Here is a 26,167-nt window from a genome sequence, read left to right as displayed (position 1 = left end):
GTTGTTCCTGAAAATGGATATTGTAGGAATAAATGAGGAAGAAGAAAAGTTTGTTTGTTGAGTTTGAATTTGGGTGGAAAAAGGATGCTGCTTGTTTTGGCACGTCTTCTGATCAGTTTGAAATACACACACACACACACACACACACACACACACACACACACACACACACACACACACACACACACACACACACACACACACACACAGTGGAAATTATAGAAGCCAATTCAAAACAGTGCCCATGGAAGTATCTATAGAAAAGGCATGCAGCAGGAACAATGTGAGTCGGGGAGTATGGAGAGATTTTGTTATAGATGTTCATTAATTAACGTAACCGCCCTCTTTTGAATGGAGTCTAGAAGTCTAAGAGAGGTTTTGGGGCAAAGAGAACAATATTCTCTGGTAGGGTGGATTTGAGATTTGTATACCTAACAAATAAAGGAGACAACATGTTGGAAAGTAACATAGTTCCCCCTGAAGTCAACACCCTTTTGCCACCGATGCTGTATGCATTGATTCCAGCTGCATAGAAAGTTTCTCTTGGGCCTCCAGGAATGCATACACTACAGCAATGACATCACTGTTGGTGGGAAAATAGATTCCAGCTAGGTGTTTTTCAAATTAGGAAATAGGTGAAAGTCTGATAGTGCTAGATCTGATGAATATGGGGGATGGTTCAATATTTCAAAGCTGCACTCATGCAGTGGAGCCATGGCAATGACTGACTTATGAGCAGATGTATTGTCCTGTTGGAACAAGACTCCCTTTGAGATTTCCTCAGCATTTGTATTTGTTTTCATGCAAACACAAGATCTTGTGTTTCCATAGCAAGTCTGCATAATATGCCTTTTACTGTCTGGCCTTTCTGAAGGTAATTTACTAACAATACTCTATCAGCATCCCAAAAAACTGATGCCTTCACCTTGCCAGCATAAGCAATTGACGACAGCTTTTTTTTTGGAGGAGTGTTTTCACTGTTTGGGCTGCTTCTTTGTCTGTGGCTGCAAATTATGGACCATGTTTTGTTCATGGTCACAAAACTTGCAAAGAAATTTGCAGAATATGCTTGAAAATGATGAAATGTTTACTTGACAACTTTTGTGTTTTTGATCTGTTATCAGTAACTTTGGGGCCTATTTTGCTGACACTTTTTTCATAGTGAAAATCTCTGTTATTATGTGCTACGCACTTTCAGATGAGATTCCTAAGACATTGGCAGTGTGCCAAACTGTCACTCATTGATCACTCATTACCAAATCATACACACTGTCAACTTCTGGAGTGATAGACATTTTAGTTTTTCACATCATGGGTTCTCCTCCTTGCTCTCCCTCCTTTGTTTAAATTCATTCTGCTTCTCACTTCTTAACCATGGAATAGAAAGGAGCATACTCCCCCAACATTGTAACCATATCTTCATAAATTGCCTTTGGCTTTAGTTTCTTTTTTCCAAAATATTGTATTGTTGCACAGTGACTGCTTTTGTCTGTTTCCTCATTCATACAAATTTGTTCTCAGGACTTGTAATTAAAAAAAAAAATAAATAAAAGATGTTATTGAAACTGCATGAAACTTGGTGAATTACTATACTATTTAAAGTGTTACACATTTTAAGTACCGAAAATTTTAATGCTGTATTACTATCCTTTCGTGCTGAGGCCACAAATTTTTCAGTTGTCCCTCATAATACAAGTTTTTACTGATACAGTCATTTAAGGGCTGGATTTAAATGCCCACCATATATATATATATATATATATATATATATATGACCATATAGCTGGGATATGTCCAAAAAAAGATTGCCAGCAGTAATGTGGTCAGTAATTATCTGCCACATTTTTTTGAATTTTTGTTCATATATTCTTTTAATTCCATTTGCATTTTCAAGAGATTCAAAATATGCTGCTCCTCGGTTATACTACGGGGTTTTGGGTGGTGGTTTATGACCCTCGTTATAAGACAACCATGCTATAAACCAGTGTTTCTCAAAGGGTGTGCCGCGTCACATTAGTGTGCCGCAAAATTTTCCAAGTGTGCGAAATCTTAAAAAAAAAAATAGTGTCGTTTTTATTTTAACATCATTGTCCGAATATTTTATTTTGGTTGTAAGAATTGTTTGCATAACACAGATATAATATGAGTATAAATAAGAAAATTGTTAATATTATTTTTCGTTCTATTTATTTAATTTAGAAATTTCTTCTTCTATGACTACGTAGGTGTGCCGCGAAATTTTTCTTCTTTGGAAAATGTGCCACGAGAGTAAAAAGATTGAGAAACACTGCTATAAACAATGCCTATAAATTTTCTCCAATTCATTGATTCTCACTCTGAACGGACTCTAAATGTATATGTGAGTGGAATCCAACCATATCTGCAATATTTACCACACTCTATTCTACAATTCCGTGCTTTAATTTTTTTTAATCCTACCTGCAGACCAAAAAAATCCACTTGGGAAGTGTTAATACTAATGTATGAGCAAACAAATTTTTCAAAAATTATTTATTTTCACAAAAAACATGTAGCAATAGATAATTATAAAAAATTCAAGGAATTTATTTGATCACTTCTTTAAAAAGTCTGTAATATTTTGTTGCTTTTTAGAGAATTGTTTTTGCAAGGTCATATTTTTTATAGACACTAATTGCAAAATCTTTACTTGCTCAACTTCTTGCTGTGCTCTAACCACCCAATCACAGTCTCTAAGTGTTGTACTGCTTCCTGATCTGTGGGAACTTTGACAGGCTGCTCCTCTATTCTTCTATTTCCCCATCACTTCCATCCGTCCTTTTCTTGTTGATGATGCTTTCAACAATGTTTTCATCAGTTAATAAGTGACACACTAATTCTTCTTTGTCAATATAAACCCACTGATCAGTTTTATTCTCTATGAGTTCCTGTTCCTCAAGGGTAACTCGAACTGCCTGTATATCACAATGTATAGCAATCTGTCCACTGTTTTGCTCTTTATCAGTCACAGTTTGATTCTCTCCATCAGCTGTTCTCAGAAAACCACTTTTTCTCCAACAATTTTGAATTGTATCTTTCAAAATACTCTCCCAAGAAAGACCAATTTTGTATGCTACTTCCTTTAAATTTAACATCTTTAGAAATTCAGGGACATCACGATTGGAGGACAGCAAAGATAAAAGTAGCTTGCATCTGTAATTTACCATAAAATTATAAAGAATCCTTGATCAAGGGGGCTGGATTAATGCTGTGGTATTTTTTGGTAAATACATGGCCTGAATCTTTTCATCTTTAGATATGAGACTGTCAGCAGGTGGGTGTGCTGGACAGTTATCTAAAAACAGTAATGCTTTTAGTTCAATCCGTATTTTTCTCAAATGCCGTTGCACTGACAGTACAAACATTTCGTGGAAACAAGTCAAAAATAAATTTGTAGTCATCCATGCTTTTGAGCTGCTCATGTATTCTACAGGGAGGTGTTTTCGGTTGATGGATTTAAAAAAATGTGGTTTCTTACTTTTCCCGATTACCACAGGGGGCAGCTTATGGGTTCCTGTTTTATTCAAGCACAACAGTAGAGTGACATAATCCTTAACTTCAATCCTGCTTTGTTCGGAGTTGATTTTAAATCCAGAGATTTCGTTGGTAACATTTTGTAAAACAGTGCGGACTCATCAAAGTTGTATAATTGCTCATCACAGAAACCTTCATACCTAAATTTTAAGTCACTAATAAATTGTTTTTCACTATCAGCATCTGATGATTTTGTTTCATTACTAATTGTTATTTCCCCAGTGCCATGATGTTTCTGCCTGCTTTAGCCATCCATCACTGGCAGAGAATTCACCATCAAGCTTTAAGTCTTAAAAAAATTTCTCCGCTTGCATCTTCAGAATGGGACCTGACAGTGGAAATCCTAAACTGCATTTCTGAACAAATCACATATATAAACAATCATCCACCGCCTCTTTTTTGCAGAGTCTTGATTTCTTCCTTTCCAGTCCTGTGGTTTTGTCTAACTTATCCAAGAAGGAACATTGTCTTCCTTCTGCAATCCATCCTCATATTGTTCCCTCCAGAATACCCAACTCCCGTTTTATTTGTGCTTTTGAGACCCTACTTTTTACTTGTTTGATTAGTCAGCTTTTCCTTGATGGTATACGACTGTCTTTTATTAACGTTTGTCATAACCCCTGAAATCAATTTTAATTTATTATGAATGATAGCTACCTCTGTAAAGCTCGCAAAAATGTAAAAAAAAATCGCCAATACATACTGAACAGTCACAAAAAACACAACCGGCACAGGTAAGTCTCTCAAACTATGAATTGCCTTTTTTTTTGCAGTTACAACCCTTACACAAGGAAAGACAATTGATACTAACTGCAGAGCTGCAGTGCAAAGTTTTCAAAAGAACATTAATATTTTTCTTGGAATTTTTTTCCAACGGCGGTGTCAGGCAGTAAGATCCATAGTATATCCGACTCTGCAGTGTGGTGTATTGAAGTTTAAGGTCATTAAACTTCAGTACACCAAACAATCATCCACCGCCTCTTTTTTGCAGAGTCTTGATTTCTTCCTTTCCAGTCCTGTGGTTTTGTCTAACTTATCCAAGAAGGAACATTGTCTTCCTTCTGCAATCCATCCTCATATTGTTCCCTCCAGAATACCCAACTCCCGTTTTATTTGTGCTTTTGAGACCCTACTTTTTACTTGTTTGATTAGTCAGCTTTTCCTTGATGGTATACGACTGTCTTTTATTAACGTTTGTCATAACATTGAAGTTTAAGGTCATTAAACTTCAATACACCACACTGCAGAGTCTAAAAGGTTTTCTGAAGAGCCTTCAGAAAACCTTTTAGCATGCTAGATTATGTATAAAAAAATATACTTTTCACTTATAATTATAAACTAAAGAATGTGAATATAAGTGTATGTTTTTGGAATTTTTAGTGTTTGATTACATGGTTTCTGGTTACTCTTATTTTTTTTGGAATTATAAGCATAATTTATCTTAGTGTGAATCTGTTAAACAGATTCATCTCCTTATTATTGATACTAAAAAAGTGTTGATCCCAGAAGCTTTGAAACTTGAGATTCCAAGTTTAATTTCTTGAAGCAACATTTATGCATACACTTGTGATTTCAGGTTGTGGTGAAGAGTTTAGATGGACATTGTGTAATGTATGGCATCACTTGCAGTAGTAAAAACTCTGGTAGTGTTCCTTGCATTTATAGTGGTTCTCCTAAAACACTTGATGAAGATCACACCACACTGCTGAAAGGAATATGTCCTAATTTGTTTGAAGGTAAGTAGCAAATTGTAAGATAATTAGTAATACAAATATTGGTTAATAGTTCAATTACTTGTTTTTTGTGATAACTGATAAGTTTTAAACTTAAATCAGCAGATCATTTCGTTAAAAATATTCCAGGTCATCCATGATTATCTATCTATATGTCTGGCCATTCGTCCATCTATCCCTCCTATCTAGTTTCAGCGTCAGATACATGTTTTTTAAGTTCTTGCCTTTCCCTCCTGTTGGGCCTTTTGCCTGCTAGAATCCCTTTCAAGACTTATTTTAATTCTTTTCAAGACTAGATCGTATATATAGCTTAGCTTAATTTTCAGCACTCACCTCATAGTAATCCGCTTAGCTGGTGGAGAGTTTTACCACATACATAGTGGTTATAGGATTTTAATAACTTACAGGGATTATGGGTTTAAAACTAAGTTATGGGCTATAAAAAAATTTTTAAGAAAGGAAAGTGCACCTTCCATTCTATGGTTGCCTAATTAAATTAAATTAACTATTTTTTCTTCAATTAATTTAATTTAATTAGGCAACCATAGAATGGAAGGTGCACTTTCCTTTCTTAAAAAATTTTTTTTATAGCCCATAACTTAGTTTTAAACCCATAATCCCTGTAAGTTATTAAAATCCTATAACCACTATGTATGTGATAAAACTCTCCACCAGCTAAGCGGATTACTATGAGGTGAGTGCTAAAAATTAAGCTAAGCTATATATACGATCTAGTTATTACATTACAGCACATAAGGACTCCTTAAAAAATCAAGAGTTCTTTTCAAGACTTATTGTTTTAATTCTTTTCTGGAGAGATTTTGATTAGTAGCATTTTTGATTGTATAGCTTTAGCAGAGTTATAGCTAGGTTAGATTTTTATTTCAACTTTTAGCCATAGAAGGCTGACTGTTCCAGTAATGCCTTTATTCCACCCCACCCACCTCAACAATAGCCCCCAGCTATGGCCAGCAAAGGAAAAACAACCACAGCAACAGAATCATTACCAGCAGTGAAGCTGACACTTTAAGCCACACCCTGCAACAACAAGAGAATACCTCAAGGTCAAAAAAAGTCAGTAATTGTTAATACTTACTCCAAAACAGTGTCTAATGGCCACCAGCAAAAAACCCCACTCTTGCGACATGCAACAGCACATATGTGGTAGAACTACGCTCCAACAAATGAAGCAAGCAACAGCTATTACTTACTAGGAAAATGGGATGGTAATTTTTGCTACCAAGGAAAATATCCCTTTAGAGCAGTACCTAACAGCGATCGTGGAGAAAGTACTGCCAAAAAATATTACTCACGCCTCCCATGTAGTAGGAACCATGCAGGTATATTTAACCATCTCTCGTGGGCCCAAACTGTCCTGCAAAAGGGAATAGATATTGGCCGTCATCACCTGGAAGTGGAGCCAATTGCCTTAGCACCAACAAGAGATTTTGTAGCTATTACTTAGTATCGGTAACGGTATCAAATCCACGTGTCACAAACCAAATTTTTTTTTTTAACCAAATTTAGTTGATTTATTAACCAACTGTTATAACAAATTATCTTCTATAAGTAGATTATAGACCTAGTCAGGATCCTTAGTTTATTCTAAATTGAGATAGCCAGATTTGGAAGCTAATCAATACTTACGAGTCCGTAGAAATACCGTTCGTGAAATCCCGCCATTTTTACACGATAGCATAAGCTTAGTGTCGTATAGTGCATAATATAATATTGTCAATTAATCAGTAAATCTATTAATCTTGATAAACTTTATTGTCAATTAAATTGTACTTTTAACTCTATATATATATATATATATATATATATATATATAACGACTTAATCGTAACAAATAATTAATACATAACTATAGTGGTACACGTGATACGGAAGTTGTATAAAGGGAACTCTAGAAAACACTAGATACCGAAAAAATATATATATAACATAACTGTTTTGGGATATAACTTAAGGATTTAATTTTTGTTTTGAATTTTATTGAATTAAATCGGAATCATGACTCTGACCAGAGCAGCAAAGCAAAAGGCTCAAGCTAATGGGAGTGCTGTGGTTCAGGGGAGAACTGAGGGGGGCAGTTGCCCTCTGAATCACAGTCTATTAAAATGCACTGTTTGCTTGATGTTTGCGGAGCAGTCGGGTACGGGACATGATACTGCCAAGGGGGATGTCTTTGTGTGTGCACGATGTAAGGAGTGCAAGGAAATCAGGCGACAACTCAGCGTTGTTATGGGCCTTTATGAGAGCTTGAAGGACAGGGTGGATGCCCTCGAAGGAAATAAATTGAGGGGCCCATCAAGCTCTCAGCTGCCCACATCAACGCCAGAGCTTGCACTTGGTCATCAGGCAACACAGAAGCAGCCCCCTAGGCAGAATGCGCTGGTCCCACAGGAACTAGTAGTTGTTGGTGACTCTATTGTCAGGGAAACGGGGAACATACTTTGTAAAAAGGATAGGTGGAATAGGACCAGGGTATGTCTGCCAGGAGCAAAGGTTGATGACGTTGTAGAGCGGATATCATCTTTTAAGGGCACAAAAGGTGATATAGTTGTACACGTTGGCACTAATGATATTAAGAGTAGGAGACCGGTGGAATTACTTAGCAAGTACAGGTCACTGTTGAAAAAAAGCCGTGAATTAGGGTTGAACTTGAAAGTGTCTGCAATTCTGCCCAGACACGATAGGAGGGAGTATATGATGAGAGCCTTGTCGATCAATTCGGCCCTGGAGGGATTGTGCAAGGCTCAAGGGGTAGAATTTTTTTTCAGCCTGGACTGTACTTGTTAACAGGAGAGATTGCTTCTACAGGGATGGGATACACTTAAATAGAAAGGGTGCAAGAATTTTTGCTGATGCTGTCGAGGCAGTGTTAGGTGGGTCGGAAAACTGCTAGTTTGGGGGGATACAAGGACTAATAGATTAACAGTAGCCAGTGGCAGAGGTGGAAGTGATTCTTGCACTGCTTCTATTGAAATGAGCAGAAGTCTAAAAAACAAGATGCAGGATATTTCAGAGACTGCTGGTAGTCATTGCGGTACAAGTAAACACATGGGTTGTGTTAGGGTAGCTAAGAATAGAAACAGGTGCATGTATACCTGCGGGTACACCAATGCTAGGAGTTTGGTAAATAAATTTGATGAATTTGAGGTATTGCTCAAAACATCAAAGGCAGATATTGTTGGGATATCAGAGACGTGGTGTCACACAGATATAAGTAATGCGGAACTGGAATTTGGGGAATACAATGTGTATAGAAAGGATAGACAGGTCAGGAGGGGAGGAGGGGTTATGCTATTAATTAAGAAACACATAAAGTCCAAGGAAGTGAAGCCAGTCGACATCGATGGACAGGGCAGTGTCGAGTCAGTTTGGTGTGACATAAGCATAGGGAAATCAAAATTGAGAGTAGGAGTGTGCTATAGGCCTAATGACTCTGATGAGTATAATAAGATATTGTACAGGGAAATAGAGTGGGCCAGTAAATCAGAGAGTCTTATAATGGGGGACTTTAATTTCCCAGATATTGACTGGAATTTGTGGGTTGGTCACTCGCACACTAGCAAGGCTTTTTGTGGATTTATTGGATGATTGTTTTCTACATCAGCATGTTCGTGAGGCAACAAGAGGGAGCAATACTCTTGATCTGATTATCAGTAGTGATTCTTCATGCATTAAGAACCTGCAGATAAATGAACCACTAGGTGGCAGTGATCACAGTGTGTTGAAGTGGGATTTACTCAAGGAGGTAACTACCATCAGAGGTAAAGGGAAGGGTTTTTGTTTTCGTAAAGGCGACTATGATGGTCTGAGACAGTATTTAAATTCTATACAGTGGGACCAACTGATGATGTTACCAACAGCAAACTCAAAATGGGAAGCATTCAAGGAACTAATCTTGGAGGCTACCAGGCTTTACATACCAACTAAGAAATATTGTTCAAGGTTTAGGCCTAAATGGTTGTCAGATGAACTAATGAGACATGTGGCAGAGAAGAAAAATGCATGGGATACATACAAATTAATGGGTGACATGGAAGCCTATGATAGATATAAGTTGGTCTGTAACCAAGTCACAAAGGAGATTAGGCAGGCAAAGGCAGACTATGAAAAATCCTTGGCAAAGGATGCAAAGAAAAACAGAAAAGAGTTCTTTACATACTTGAACTCGAAAAGGAAAGGGATGAATCAGATTGGTCCACTGGATATTGATGGTTCAACAGTTGAGGATCCTGCTCAGGTGGCTAACAATCTAAACGAGTATTTTGCATCTACATTCACACATGAGGAGTTATTCAGGAAGGAGAATGATGTAGGTAAAGTAAACATTGTCAGTGAGCTGGATAATTTTGTAATAATTGAGAGGAAAGTGGAGGAGAGATTGTTGAGGATAAACATAAAAAAGGCACCTGGGGTGGATGGGATCTATCCAGTTATATTAAAGGAGGCAGCAAAGGAAGTATGCAAACCCCTAGCCATAATTATGAGTGCTTCTTTGGACTCAGGGGAGGTACCCATAGACTGGAGATGTGCAAATGTAACCCCAATTCACAAAGGAGGATCAAAGGCTGACACAAGTAATTATAGACCTGTTAGTTTAACTTCTGTTCCAGGTAAATTAATGGAGGCACTGGTTAAAGAAGCACTGCAGGATCATCTAGACAAGAATTCAGTTATAGCTGAGACGCAGCATGGTTTTGTTAAGGGCAGGTCTTGCCTGACCAATTTGATTGGATACTATGATGTAGTCACAAAAGAACTGGATGCAGGGAATAACTTTGATATTATATATTTGGATCTTAGAAAGGCTTTTGATACTGTTGCACATGGAAGACTGCTGCACAAATTGGAGCAGTGTGGCATTGGAGGCAAATTGCTGCTATGGATAAGGGGATGGTTGAGTGGCAGAAGACAGAGAGTGGTAATCAATGGACACTGCTCAACGTGGACTAATGTTATTAGTGGAGTTCCTCAAGGTTCAGTGTTGGGTCCGTTGTTGTTTTCGGTGTTTATGAATGATATTGATGATGGGATATCAAGTTTAATGTCCAAGTTTGCAGATGATACAAAGGTTGGCAGGGTCGTTAAGGACAATACTGACGCTATGCTGCTGCAACAGGATCTGGAAAGGTTGAACAGATGGGCTGAGAGGTGGCAAATGAGGTTTAACATCGACAAATGTAAAGTGCTGCATATGGGAAACAGTAACCCCAGAGCAATGTATCAACTCTGCGGTACTACACTGACAGTGGTGGAGAATGAAAAGGACCTGGGGGTAATTGTGCAGGCAGATATGAAGTTCTCTGAGCAGTGCAGACGAGCTGCAAGAGTAGCTCATGGTGTCTTGTCAATGATATACAGGAATTTTTCTAGCAGGGATAAGGAGGTGATTATTCCCTTGTATAAGGCAATGGTAAGGCCACATCTTGAGTACTGTATACAGGTCTGGAGGCCTCATTTCAAGAAGGATGTAGAGCTGCTGGAACGGGTACAGAGAAGGGCAACAAGATTAGTAAATGGAACAAAGGGTTGCTCTTACGAAGAAAGGCTTAAGTTTTGCAAATTACAGAGTTTGGAGACTAGGCACCGGCGAGGTGATCTGATAGAGGTGTATAAGGCTTTGAATGGTTTGAGCATGCTCAATGCCAATGGGATTCTTCATCTTTCTCAGAATAATCACCTCGGAGGGCATAAATTCAAATTGAGGAAGGACGGATGTCGGATAGATGTGCGGAAATTTGCCTTTGGCCAGCGGGTGGTTGGTTGGTGGAACCGACTTCCATCACTTGTTGTTGAAGTTGATAGCCTAAACAAATTTAAAGCTCAACTGGACAGGTATTTCGAACGAACGGAGGGGTGAAATGGGAGTGGGTTTTTTTTTTTTTTTTTTTTTGGCTGATGCTGAATAAGCTTGCTTTCTTGCATCATATGCCTCTGCTAATGCTAATGCTAACAAAAGTTATTATATCAAACGTTCCACCTGAGATTCCTCATCAAAGGAATTTTATCCAAATATGAATCTCTTACTGGAAAAGTACCGCCACGCTCTCTGCAGCAGTTATGAAACCGGAATTTTCATATGACATATAAAAAGCTCCCGCAGGCAAGCACTTATGCACTTTGCCAATAATGATGCAGCAAATAGCATCCCAAAACTCATCAACAGTAACTTAAATGAAATCACATACACCTTCGATACCTCCATTTATTCTCAATGTTTCTTCTGCCATGAAGAGGACCATATCTGGAAAAACTACCTGCATATCTGTAACTCTTCTGAGAGTAATACTGATATTCAGGCAGCACATACCAGGGTTAGATCAGATGCACGAGGTAAGTTTACTAGTGGGGACAATGGAAATACAGAAGAAACTATCAAACAATCTGAGATGCTTCCCATACTAAACACGTCAGAGAAAGAAAATTCAGAAACAACAGCAGACCAAGATGGACCGGACCCTCTTCAGAAGACCCACCAACCAAAACAAGAGCTATTTCTCTGAATCAACCCCCAAGACAGTCCATATCCAAAGACACAAAAGCACAACATACACTCTGGTAGGAAAAGAGCAAACCACTAACAAAAACAACAGGATGGATGAAATAAATACAGAACACCACAGAAGTTAAACGGTCAGATCTCATATAAGCCCATCATACCATTAAAGTATGGAAATAAATAAGCAGTTAGAAACCACTCGTGACTCAAATGAAGAACTTGAATTTCTGGGGCTGAAAAAGAGTAACTGGGATTCTCATGATTCAGAGGATGAGGGACAGGGAAAGCAAATTTCCTTTTAACTGTGAAAAAACTGTGTTCCTTTTTGCAGGAAGTACGTGGCTCCTCACAGAAGCTGAGGACAGCTATGAAGTTAACAGGAGAAACTGCTTCTAAAGGGATGGGATACACTTAAATAGAAAGGGTGCAAGAATATTTGATGATGCTATCGAGGCAGTGTTTGGCGAGTCGGAAAACTGCTAGCTTGAGGGGAGGATTCACAGACTAAAAGGTTAACAGTAGCTGCAGGCAGATGTGAATGTGATTCTTGCGGTACTTCTATTAGAATAAGCAGCGACCTGGAGTGAGGGATGCTGGGGGGTTCAGGGACTGATGGTAGTCATTGTGAAACAGGTGGGTACATGGGATGTGTTTGGGTAGCTAAGAATAGGAACAGGTGCATGTATACTTGCATGTACAACAATGCTAGGAGTTTAGTAAATAAATTTGATGAATTTGAGGTATTGCTCAAAACATCAAAGGCAGATATTGTTGGGATATCAGAGACGTGATGTCACAAAGATAGATGGAATGCAGACTGGAATTTTAGGAGTACAATGTGTACAGAAAGGATAGACAGGATAGGGAGGGAGGTGGTCTTATGTTGTTAATTAAGAAAAACATAAAATTAGAAGAAGTGCATCCAGTTGATATAGATGAACAGTGCACTGTTGAGTCAGTTTGGTGTGACATAAGCACTGCAAAAGCAAAAATAAGAGTAGGAGTGTGCTATAGGTCTAATGACTCGAATGAATACAATGAATGAATAATTTTACAGAGAAAGAGTGGGCTAGTAAACCAGAATGTCTTATAATGGGGGATTTTAATTTCCCAGATATTGACTGGAACTTATGGGTCGGTCACTCGCACACTAGTACAACTTTTGTGGATTTATTGTATGATTGTTTTCTGCAGCAGCATGTTAAAGAGGCAACCAGAGAGGGTAATACACTTGATCTGGCTATCAGCAGTGATCATTCGTGTATTAAGAATTTGCAGATGAAGGAACCATTAGGTGGCAGTGATTACAGTGTACTGATGTGGAATTTACTTAAAGATGTAATTACCATCAGGGGTAAAGGAAGGAAAGGGTTTTACTTCTGTAAAGGTGACTACAGTGATCTCAGACAGTTCTTAAATTCTGTACAGTGGGATCAACTGATGATGTTACCAACAGCAAATTCTAAATGGGAAGCATTCAAGGAATTAATAGTGGAAGCTACTAAAAGTTTAATACCTATTAAGAAATATTGTTCAAGGTTTAGGCCTAAATGGTTGTCAAATGAACTAATGAGACTCGTGGCAGAGAAGAAAAATGCATGGGAACACAGAAGCCTATGGCAGATATAAGCTAGTCTGTAATCAAGTCACAAAGGAGGTTAGGCAGGCAAAGGCAGATTATGAGAAATCTTTCGCAAAGGATGCTAAGAAAAACAGAAAGATTTCTTTACTTATATAAACTCTAAAAGGAAGGGGATGAATCTAATTGGTCCACTTGATATCTATGGTTCGACTGTTGATAATCCTGCTCAGATAACAAACAAACTGAATGAGTATTTTGCATCTACATTCACACATGAGTTATCAAGGATGGAAAATGCCAGAAGGTTATCAAATTATAGCAGGGTGCTTAATGATTTTATAATAACTGAGTGCAAAGTGGAGGAGAAATTGTTGAAGTTAAACATAAGGAAGGCACCTGGGGTGGATGGGATCTATCCTTTTATATTAAAGGAGGCGGCAAAAGAAGTAAGCAAACCCTTAGACATAATTATGAGAGCATCCTTGGACTCTGGGAAAGTCCCCACAGACTGGAGATGTGCAAATGTATCCCCAATTCACAAAGGGGATCAAATGATGACACAAGTAATTGCAGACCAATTAGTTTAACTTCTGTTCTGGGTAAAATAATGGAGCCACTGGTTAAAGATGCATTGCAGGATCATCTAGACAAGACTGCAGCAATAATTCAGACACAGCATGGGTTTGTTAAGGGAAAGTCTTGTCTGAAAAATTTGATTGGATATTATGATGTGGTTACAAAGGAACTGGATGCAAAAAATAATATTGATATCACATACTTGGATTTCACGAAAGCTTTTGATACTGCTGCGCATAGAAGACTACTGTACAAATTGAAGGAGAATGGTATTAAGGGTAAGTTGCTACAATGGATAAAAGGATGGTTGAGTGGGAGAAGACAGAGGGTGGTAATCAATGGGCATTGCTCTTCGTGGACTAATGTTCTTAGTGGAGTCCCTCAGGGTTCGGTGTTGGGTCCACTGTTGTTTTGTATATTTATCAATGATATTGATGAAGGCATATCAGGCTTAGTGTCGAAGTTTGCAGATGATGCAAACGTTGGCAGGGTTGTTAATGGCAGTGTGCTACTGCAACAGGATCTAGAAAATTTGGGAAGATGGGCTGAGAAGTGGCAACTGAAGTTTTATGCAGTACTTTGCATTATCCATATGCAAAGTACTGCATATGGGTAGAAGTAACCCCAGAGGAATGTACCAACTGTGTGGTACTATACTTAAGGTGTTCGAAAATGAAACAGACCTAGGAGTAATTGTGCAGCAGTCAGATATGAAGTTTTCTGAGAATGCAGACAGGGTGCCAGGGCAGGTCATGGAGTTTTGTCAATGATATACAGGAATTTTACTTGCAGGGAAAAGGAGGTAATTGTCCCTCTGTATGAGGCAGTGGTCAGGCCACACATTGAGTACTGCGTACAGGTCTGGAGGCCTCATTTTAGGAAGGATGTAGATTTGCTTGAGCGTGTACAGAGAAGGGCAACAAGATTGGTGAGGGGATCCTCTTACCAAGAGAGACTTAAGTTCTGCAAATTGCAGCGGCTGGAGACTAGGCACCTGCGAGGTGATCTGATTGAGGTGTACAAGGCCTTGAATGGGTTGAGCACGCTGAATTCTGATGGGATTCTTCCACTTGTTCAGATTACGAACCTAAGGGGGCATAAATTCAAATTGAGGAAAGACAGATGTAGAATAGATGTGCAGAAATTTGCCTTTAGCCAGTGGGTGGTTAATTGCTGGAATAAACTTCCATCTGTTGTTGTGGAAGTTGATAGGTTAAATAAATTTTTAGAGGAACTGGACAAACATTTAGAGGGAATTGTTGTGTAATTTTTTTTTTTTTTTTTTTTTTTTTTGTCTGATGCTGCATAAGCTCATATGCTTGCTTTCTTGCATCACATGCCACTACTACTACTACGTGAATAGATCCAAACACCTGTACTACTTGATCAACGAGCTATAACAACAATACCAGCAATCTGGATGCTAATCAGCTCTCAAAACTTGAAAAACCCATACCTTTATACCTGTAAACAACTATGATGCTTTGCATGTTGTCACTGAATTCAAGAGCATGCGCCTCTGCATGTGCAATAGGCTGGGCCGTGACGAGGTCCGATGAAATCATCCCAACCTACTCTTCTTACAAGAAACAAACATTAAAGCAGACACAAGGCCATCTTTTAAATCAGCAGATTGGCCACGTGTATTCCATCATTCTCCAACCCAGCAACATCATGGAGAAGGAGTGAGTATCGGCCTTCATCATAAGTCTGCCTAATTGCTGGCTATGCAATTTATGCCCTCCTAAATATGCCCCAAAAGGAAACTGCATATTTTTAACATCTGCATGCCACAGCAGGACATACTTGCCATTCTAATAACCAATTTCATATAGAGCCATCTCTCTACAATAGATCAAGAACACATCATACTTGCTGGTGATTTCAACTGCACCCTTGACCCAGAAATGGACAGAGTGCGATGCATTGAGCATCACACAATGCCAATCAATAACTTGCAGGCTTTCGTAGACGATAATGAGCTGATTGATACATTTAGATATCAGCACCCAGAAGAAGAAGAAGAAAAGTCCTACACATTACAGCATCCGGAAGACTTCCTTACCAGGCCCGACTGGACAGATACTACATCCCAAAATACACTGTCCCCCTGGTTTTATCTTAGACCAGTGGTCTCCAAACTTTTTTATGGTTGTGCACTAAAAGGACTAGCACACACCCGAGAATAAAAAATTAAATGTATAAAAGTTTAATATGTGTATATATATATATTTTTTTTTTATTAATCATTTACATGGAAAGCATTATATCTGAAATCACATATAATTTTAAAAGATCACAAATAAAAAAAATACAAAACAAAATTAAATTGAAGTTCAAGTACAAAATACATGGACTTGAACATGCATGATCAAACAAAGCCACATACTGAAGTATTAAAAAAGCATTTATTTATAATTTTTATTTTCAATTACGTTTCGAAAAACTAAGTTTTCTTAATTAATAAATATTTATTTATTGCGGATTATCTTGCCACCCCACTGTCTTAGGCCACTCCTTTGTTAAATTGCAACTCTCCTTTTCACCCAAGTACTTCAAAAGTGGAGGTGCTTATTGGACGTTCAATAACAGCCTTCTTCAAGACAAGGAATATATATTTAAGTTAGAGGACCTGATATCCAGTCTTGCCCAATCAAAAGACAGATTGAAGCCCATGGACACTTGGTGGCCTAGATTTATGTCAGTTGAGATCTACAGCCATCAGATGAGTCAACAAAAGCATATTAACTTCTATCAACTTGAGCAAAGGCTGAAGCATCTCCCATTTGAAAGTCAGATCCATCAGTCAACTCTGCAGGCCATATAAACTCAATTAGAACACTCTGCAGAAAGCACCTTACCTAGATCAAGATACACCCAATAAATCTTTCTGATGCTCTGACCAAATACCTTTTCTCATTAGAACACAGACATCACAAAACAACCACCATCACCGACATTCAGCTACAATATGGAAAGATCACTGAAGACCAGGAGGAAGCCTTCTCTGAAGTAACCTGATTTTATCAAGAAATATATAGTTCAAAAAAACCTCTACAAAGGCAACTGAGAAAATCCTTCCAGGACTAAAAAAAAATTGCCCTTGCCAGTCCAGTGCAGTATGGAGAAACCAGTCACCCTACAACAACTAACAACTACATGCAAAGCCCTTTTAAAAAATAGATCCCTAGGTCTGGACTGACTGACTTCTGAATTTTTCTAAATCTTTTAGGATCAACTCTGAGTGCTACTGTTATGAAGAAGCACAATCCCACGGACTACCAGGTTTGGTCACTACTTCTGTTGCAAGAATAATTCTCAAGAAAGGAGTTTCTACCAACCTTCAAAACTGGCGCCCAATTTCCTTAAGGAATACAGACTGCAAAATTATTTCCAAAGCCATCACCATTCGATTGAAATCCACTCTTCCTGATATCGTCGATCACCACCAAACATACTCAGTACCATGAAGATCGATTCGTGACAATCTTCATCAGATCCATGACCTCCTCTCTACTGCAAATAGTCAATGGGAATTCCTAGAAATAATTAGCCTTGACCAGGAAACGGCTTTCAATAGAACTGAGCACAGCTACCTTTTTGAAACCCTGAAAGCTTTCGGATATGGATCCTATATCATCTGAACAATGCATTTGCTATACAAGAAAGCCAAATTCTGCTTGAAACAGAATAACCAGCTCACCAGCAACTTTCCATACTCTAAAGGGGTAAAAAAAGACTGCCCACTCTCTGGGCAACTTTACACCCTTGTCATAGAACCATTCATAAATAAAATTGCCACCAGCCTACAATCCCATTGAACACTGCTACCAGAGCCTCACCTAAAAATAACCCACTAAGGTTATGCAGATGATGTCACAATTGTTGTGTATCTTGGCAATGCACCTTTTTTCTCCCAAAAGAACTGGCCTAAATTTGTGAGTCACTTCAACAGAGTACTAGGTAAATGGAAAAGAGAGTGCTCTACATCTTTGCCAAAAGGAAGAGTGCTTGTTGTCAACCAAATGATAGCAAGTGTTCTCTGGCACACCTTCAAAGTTCTAACTCCACCCATTGACTTCATGCACTAAATCCAAGCATTGATCCGAAACTTCCAAGGAACAAAACCAACTGGATAGCCTGCTCTAAACTCTACCAGCCGCCCACTCGTGGGGAACAGTGATTGGTCTTTCTTGAAGACAGAATCAGTGCCTTCTGGATCACCTTTCTTCTAAAGACACTGCAAATGAAACAGTCATATTGTGCCAATTTGGATAAACTCTAGAAAAAGCCAGTACAAGGCTAATTGTATCAACAGTCTTAAGAATGGACATGGTACCAATACCACTCAAACTACCCTCCTTCTATAAAGACTCGCTACACCACTGGAAGAAGCTTAACCTTCACCACACTCTTGAGGGAACATCACTTCCCGCAATACTTCAGAACTGCTCTTCTATAATAAAAGGATAATAGACCCTGCAACCGATGATCATCTCCTTTTTCCTATGTGGAACTGGACAGGAATAAGGACAATAGGCGACCTCCTGACACCTCGCCTTGAATGGAAAGGATCAGAAGACTTTGCCCCTTAAAACCATAAATGCAAAGCAGCAACACAAACCTCTAAAATCAGTGATTGCACAAGCTCTTCCAGACATCACAACAGCTAAAGGGATTGAATATATTATTGGATCCTCACCTGCACCAACCTTCATCATCACATCACTAGAAGGTATGGTACCCCTCTCTCTCTCTCCTGCACCCTCTAAAAAAGTTTATCTGCTAATTATATCACGCCTCGCAGCCACGATTTTCCCGTTATCCACTTGCCAAGCTCTCCCTGTACCCTGCTACACACACACACACACACACACACACAAACCACCATCTAACTTTCCGTGGAACCTTCCATACAGGACTAAATGTTCCAAATTGGATGCTGACATCCAGTGGAAACTGTGGCACAATGTCCGTCCTACCCAAGTCAAGCTACAAAGTTTTGGATTATGTGCCTCAAACTACCGCGTTTTCTGCACCACTCCAAGTACCCTGCCACACTTGTACCTGGAGTGCTCTGTTAACAACAAACTGATTGAATATGCATTGGATGCTGCAAGGCTTGCCTGCAACCACACCCGCACTCGTGAGGACTACTAGTATCTGCTTCACTCTGAATAGACAACACACACCACTTGCAGCTTCTTATTCATTGCCCCGAAGGCCATCATCTACAACTTTTACTTGAAACACACAAGAAGCAGGAACAACATGCCTCCTGTCGACACATCAGCGCATAATCTCAAGTGGAGCCTATGGAAAAAGTTGCAGAGCAGACTTCTGCTCGAATTTCACCTTAAAAGACCCAAAATTTTGAATTATCTTAACGTTGAATGGAACAGTGGCAGTTGCCTCTTCACTATCACTGAACATCACCTTTCACGTGTGACCCTTAGAATAAGACTGATCGACTGCCAAGAAACTGCATCTTAATTCCTGAAGTTGAAACGTTTTTTTTTTTTCTCTCCAAAATTTTCCTTATTTTGATTATGGAATGTAAATAGATTTTTGACATTATCTGCTTTTCATTTTTAATAAAAAAAAAAAAAAAAAAATTGTCTGAATTCACCTTGGTCACCTAATTAGACTTGATTTAGTTTCCAAGCTGCACCACTGTTAAAATTTGATTTATGAGATAATCAGTAAAAGTCATAAAATATACAGAAATAAAAAATGTTTAAAAATTTGTGTTTTGGTCCAATTGGTTATTTTTTCTGATTTAATTTTTATGCTTGATTGATTGATTTGAATTTTATTGGTGCATTAGCAACTAAGGCTATAATGCGCCAAGAAATTTTTATGCAATTATAACAATATCACCAATCTGACAATAGCAAACAATTATAACAAAATCACCATCATTACTATGTTGTGGAAAGCATCCACTGGGATTTGGAAAAAATGAACCACACCTGCCACACATCAAGAGTTGGTATAAAAGCACTGCGTTCACACTAGAAATAAAGGAGATAAACAAAATACAGTAGCTGGGTCAAGGTTACTTCCAATTGTGTTACTTCCAATTCCATATCCAATTGTGACACTTATTGGAAGTACCTTGGCCAGCTACTTCCAATAAGAGTCAATTGGATATGGTATTAGCAATCAATTTGTTCATGCCATTGGGCAAAATGGTGGCATTTTAGCATTAGCAGAGACATATGATGCAAGAAAGCAAGCTTATATAGCATTAACAAAAAAAAAAAAAAAAAACTTCCGATTTCGCCCATCCATTCACTCCAAATGTTTAGTTGTCTTGTGTAGTTCTGCCTTGAACTTATTACTGGGGTTACTGCTACCCATATGCAGTACTTTACATTTGTCAATTTTAAACTTCAGTTGCCACCTCTCAGCTCATCTGCTCAGCTTTTCTAGATCCTGTTGCAGTAGTATACTATCATTGCTGTCATTAACTGTCAGCCTTCGTATTGTCTGCAAACTTAGACATTAACACTAATATACTTTCATCAATATCATTGATAAATACAGAAAACAGCAATGGGCCCAACACCGAACCTTGAGGAATTCCACTAATAACATTAGTCCAAGAAGAGCAGTGTCCATCCAAGACACTGTCTTTTCCCACTCAACCATCCTTTTATCCATCGTAGCAACTTGCCCTTAATGCCATACTGCTCCAATTTGTACAATAGTCTTCCATGTGCAATAGTATCAAAAGCTTTCCTAAAATTCAAGTGTACAATATCAAAATTATTTTTTGCATTCAGTTCCTTTGTGACCACATTATAGTATCCAATCAGATTTGTAGGCACCTCCATAGCCAGGTGGGAAGGAGCAGCAGTGCGTAGCACATGCTTCTTGATTAGATCTGGGTTCAAGCGCTTGACCACCAAATACAGAGGATGTGGAATGGTCAGGGAATGACCACTGCATATCCCCGGAGCAATATGGCCTTAGTTGCTAATGCTCCAAAAACCAATCAGATTTGTCAAACAAGACTTCCCCTTAACAAATCCATTTTGTGTCTGAATTATTACTGCTGTCTAGATGGTCCTGCAATGCTTCTTTAACCAATGACTCCATTATTTTCCCTCGAACAGAAGTCAAACTAACAGGTCTGTAATTACTTGTCACCCTTTGATCCCCCTTGGCGAATTGGAGATACATTTGCACATCTCCAGTTTGTGGGGCCTTATATCCGAGTCCAAGGATGCTCTCATAATTATGGCTAAGGGTTTGCTTACTTCGTTTGCCACCTCCTTTAATATAACTGGATAGATCCCACCTACCCCAGGTGCCTTTCTTATGTTTAACTTCAGCAATTTTTCCTCCACTTTGCTCTCAGTTATTACAATGTCATTTAACTCCCTGTTAGAATTTAAATAAAGATCTGGCCCTCTCCTCCTTGAATAACCCCTCCCTTGAATGTAGATGCAAATTACTCATTTAGTTTGGCAGCTATCTGAGAATAATCATCTACAGTCAAACCATTGATATAAAGTGGCTTAATCTGATTCCTCCCCTTCTGTTTAGAGTTTATATAAGTAAAGAAGTCTTTGCTGTTTTTCTTTACATCCCTTGCCAAAGATTTCTCATAATCTGCCTTTGCCTGCCTCTTTTGTGACTTGATTACAGATTAGCTTTTATCTGCTATAGGCTTCTGTGTCGCCTGACAATTTATGTGCATCCCATGCATTTTTCTTCTGTGCCACGACTCTTAGCATTAGTAGAGGAATATGATGCAAGAAAGCAAACATATGCAGCATCAGCCAAAAAAAAAAAAAAAAAAAAAAAAACCCCTTCCACTTCGCCCCTCCGTTCGTTCGAAATACCTGTCCAGCTGAGCGTTAAATTTATTTAGGCTATTTATTTAGACTCCACAACAAGGGATGGAAGTCTGTTCCCCAACCAACTACCCGCTGGCTAAAGGCAAATTTCCGCACATCTATCCTACATCTGTCTTTCCTCAATTTGAATTTATGCCCTCTCAGGTGATTATTCTGAGCAAGAGGCAGTACCCCATCACCATTGAGCATGCTCAAACCATTCAAGGCTTTGTACACCTCTATCAGATCACCTCGCTGGTGCCTAGTCTACAGACACTGTAATTTGCAAAACTTAAGCCTTTCTTCGTAAGACAACCCTTCGTTCTGTTCACTAACCTTGTTACCCTTCTCTGTACTCATTCCAGCAGCTCTACATCCTTCTTGAAACGAGGCCTCCAGACCTGTATACAGTACTCAAGGTCCAGCTTGACCAATCCCTGCCAGAAAAATTCCTGTATATCATTGATAAGACACCATGAGCTACTCTTGCAGCCCATCTACACTGCTCAGAGAACTTTATATCTGCTTGCACAATTACCCCCAGGTCCTTTTCATTCGCTACCACTGTCAGTGTAGTACTACAGAGTTGATACGTTGCTCTGGGGTTGCTGTTTCCCATATGTAGTACTTTACATTTGTCAATGTTAAACTTCATTTGACACCTCTCAGCCCATCTGCTCAACCTTTCCAGATCCTGTTGCAGCAGCATAGCGTCAGGAGTATCCTTAACAACCCTGCCAACCTTTGTACAGTCTGCAAACTTGGACATTAAGCTTGATATACCATCATCAATATTATTTATAAATACAGAAAACAACAGTGGACTCCACTAATAACATTAGTCCACGATGAGTAGTGTCCATTAATTACCACTCTCTGTCTTCTTCCTCTCAACCATCCCTTTATCCATAGCAACAATTTGCCACCAATGCCACACTGCTCCAATTCGCGCAGCAGTCTTCCATGTGCAACAATATCAAAAGCCTTTCTAAGATCCAAATATATAATATCAAAGGTATTCCCTGCATCTAATTCTTATGTGACTACATCATAGTATCCAATCAAATTGGTCAGGCAAGACCTTCCCTTAACAAAACCATGCTGTGTCTGAGCTATAACTGAATTCTTGTCAAGATGATCCTGCAGTGCTTCTTTAACCAGTGCTTCCATTAATTTTCCTGGAACAGAAGTTAAACTCACAGGTCTATAATTACTTGAGTCAGCCTTTGATCCTCCTTTGTGAATCGGGGTTACATTTGCACATCTCCAGTCTGTGGGTACCTCCCCTGAGTCCAAGGAAGCTCTTATATTTTTGGCTAAGGGTTTGCTTACTTCCTTTGCTGCCACCTTTAATATAACTGGAGAGATCCCCTCTACCCCAGGTGCCTTTCTTATGTTTATCTTCAACAATTTCTCTTCCACTTTGCTTTCAATTATTACAAGATCATCTAGCTCACAATTATTACAAGATCATCTAGCTCACTGCCAGTGTTTACTTCAACTATGGCATTCCCCTTCCTGAATAACTCCTCATGTGTGAATGCAGATGCAAAATATTGATTTAGTTTGTTAGATACCTGAGCAGATCATGAACAGTTGAACCATCGATATCAAGTGGACCAATCTGATTCATCCCCTTCCTTCTAGGGTTTACATAAGTAAAGAACTCCTTGCTGTTTTTCTTTGCATCCCTTGCCAAAGATTTCTCGTAATCTGCCTTCGTCTGCCTAACCTCCTTTGTAACTTGGTTACAGATCAACTTATATCTATCATAGGCTTCTGTGTCACATGTTAATTTAATGTATCCCATGCATTTTTCTTCTCTGCCATATATCTCATTAGTTCATCTGACATCCATTTAGGCCTGAAATATTTCTTAGTTAGTATGTAAAGCCTAGTAGTTTCCAAGATAAGTTCTTTGAATGCTTCCCATTTTGAGTTTGCTGTTGGTAACATCATCAGTTGGTCCCACTGTATAGAAATTAAATACTGTCTCATACCATCGTAGTTGCCTTTACGAAAGCAATAACTCTTCCCTTTACCCCTGATGGTAGTTACCTCCTTCAGCACGTTGTGATCACTGCCACCTAGTGGTTCCTGTATCTGCAGATTCTTAATGCATGAAGAATCACTACTGATAATCAAATCAAGAGTATTGCTCTCTCTAGTTGCCTCCCGAACATGCTGATTTAGAAAACAATCATCCAATAAATCCACAAAAGCCTTGCTAGTATGTGAGTGACCAACCCACAAATTCCAGTCAATATCTGGGAAATTAAAATCCCCCATTATAAGACTCTCTGATTTGCTGACCCACTCTATTTCCCTGTACAATTTTTTTTTTATTATGCTCATCAGAGTTATTAGGCCTATAGCACACTCCTACTCTCAATTTTGATCTCCCAGTGCTCACACCAAACTAACTCCACTTCACTTCCTTGGATTTTATGTGTTTCTTAACTAATAACATAACCCCTCCTCCCTTCCTATCCTGTCTATCCTTTCTGTAGACGTTGTACTCCCCAAATTCCAGTTCTGCATTACTTATATCTGTGTGACACCATGTCTTTGATATCCCAACGATATCCGCCTTTGATGCTTTGAGCAATACCTCAAATTCATCAAATTTATTTACCAGACTCCTAGCATTGGTGTAAATGCAAGTATACATGCACCTGTTCTTTTTCTTAGCTACCCTAACACAACCCATGTGTTTACTTGTACCCCAATGACTCCCAGAAGTCTCTGAAATATCCTGCATCTTATTTTCCAGGCTGCTGCTCATTCCAATAGAAGCAGTGCAAGAATCACTTTCACCTCTGCCAGTGGCTACTGTTAATCTATTAGTCCTTGTCTCCCCCCAATCTAGCATTTTTCCGACCCACCTAACACTGCCTCGATAGCATCAGCAAACATTCTTGCACCCTTTCTATTTAAGTGTATCCCATCCCTGTAGAAGCAGTCCCTCCTGTTAACAAGTATAGACCAGGCTGAAAAAAATTCTACCCCTTGAGCCTTGCACAGTCTTTCCAGGGCCGAATTGATCGACAGGGCTCTCATCATATACTCCCTCCTATCGTGTCTGGGCAGAATTGCAGACACTTTCAAATTCAACCCTAATTTATGGCTTTTTTTTCAACAGTGACCTGTACTTGTTAAGTAATTCCGCCGGTCTCCTACTCTTAATATCATTAGTGCTAGCGTGTACAACTATATCATCTTTTGTGCCCTTAAAAGATAACATCCGCTCTACAACGTCATCAACCTTTGCCAGGGGCAAAGGTTGATGACGATGTCAGTTGATGATGGTTGTCAGATGAACTTAATAGTTCATCTGACATCCATTTAGGCCTATACCTAGAACAGTATTTCTTAGTTGGGGCAAAAAGCCTAGTAACTTCCAAAATTACTTTCTTGAATGCTTCCCATTTAGAATTTGCTGTTGGTAACATCATCACTTGGTCCCATTGTATAGAATTTAAAAAATCTCTGAGACCACTGTAGTCACCTTTAGAAAAGCAAAAACCCTTCCCTTTACCACTGATGGAAGTAACATCTTTAAGTAAATCCCACATTAATACACTGTGATCACTGTCACCTGGTGGTACCTTTATCTGTTTATTCTTAATGCATGAATAATCACTGTTGATAATGAGATCAAGAGTGTTACTCCCTCTTGTTGCCTCTCTAACATGCTGCTGTAGAAAACAGTCATCCAATAAATCCAAAAAATCCTTGCTAGTGTGTGTGTGTGTGTGTGTGTGTGTGTGTGTGTGTGTGTGTGTGTGTGTGTGTGAGTGACCAATCCACAAGTTCCAGTGTACATCTAGGAAGTTGAAATCCCCCATTATAAGACACTCTGATTTACTAGTCCACTCTATTTCTCTGTATAATTGTTCATTGTACTCATCAGAGTCATTAGGCCTATAACAAACTCCTGCCCTCATTTTTACCTTCCCAGTGCTTATATTACACCAACTGACTCAACATTGCACTGTCCATGTATGTCGACTGGATGCACTTCCTTAGATTTTGTTTCATAACTAACAGCATAACCCCCCTCCCTATCGTGTCTATCCTTCCTGTACACATTCTACTCCCCAAATTCCAATTCTGCATCCCTTATGTCTGAGTGATATAAGGGATATCACTCTGATATAAGGACACCATGTCTCTGATATCCCAACAATATTTGCCTTGGATATCTTAACCAGCACTTCAAATTCATCAAATTTATTTAGTATACTGCTAGCATTGGTGTACATGCACCTGTTCTTACTCTTAGTTACTCTAACACAGCCCATGTATTTACTTTGTTCATGACTCCCAGTAGTTACTGAAATCCCCAGCAACTTGCTTTCCA

The 26,167-nt window shown here is 38.9% G+C and overlaps 1 protein-coding gene across 3 annotated transcripts in view; it reads left to right on the top strand.

Moving 5' to 3' along the window:
- Positions 1-26,167, top strand: part of LOC150084420 (NPC intracellular cholesterol transporter 1-like) — a 466,919-nt gene that overhangs the window by 12,461 nt on the left and 428,291 nt on the right. For all 3 annotated transcript variants that reach the window (XM_090376058.1, XM_090376057.1, XM_090376056.1), the window contains exon 2: positions 5,129-5,288. In XM_090376058.1, the coding sequence (XP_090232184.1) occupies positions 5,129-5,288 (160 nt within the window). The remainder of the gene's footprint in view (positions 1-5,128; positions 5,289-26,167) is intronic.

This window comes from Mastigoproctus giganteus, chromosome 6 (genome assembly GCF_048544385.1).
Source record: "Mastigoproctus giganteus isolate SK-2022 chromosome 6, ASM4854438v1, whole genome shotgun sequence".
In the NCBI taxonomy this organism is placed as follows: domain Eukaryota; kingdom Metazoa; phylum Arthropoda; class Arachnida; order Uropygi; family Thelyphonidae; genus Mastigoproctus; species Mastigoproctus giganteus.
This window is presented reverse-complemented; position numbering and strand designations above follow the sequence as displayed.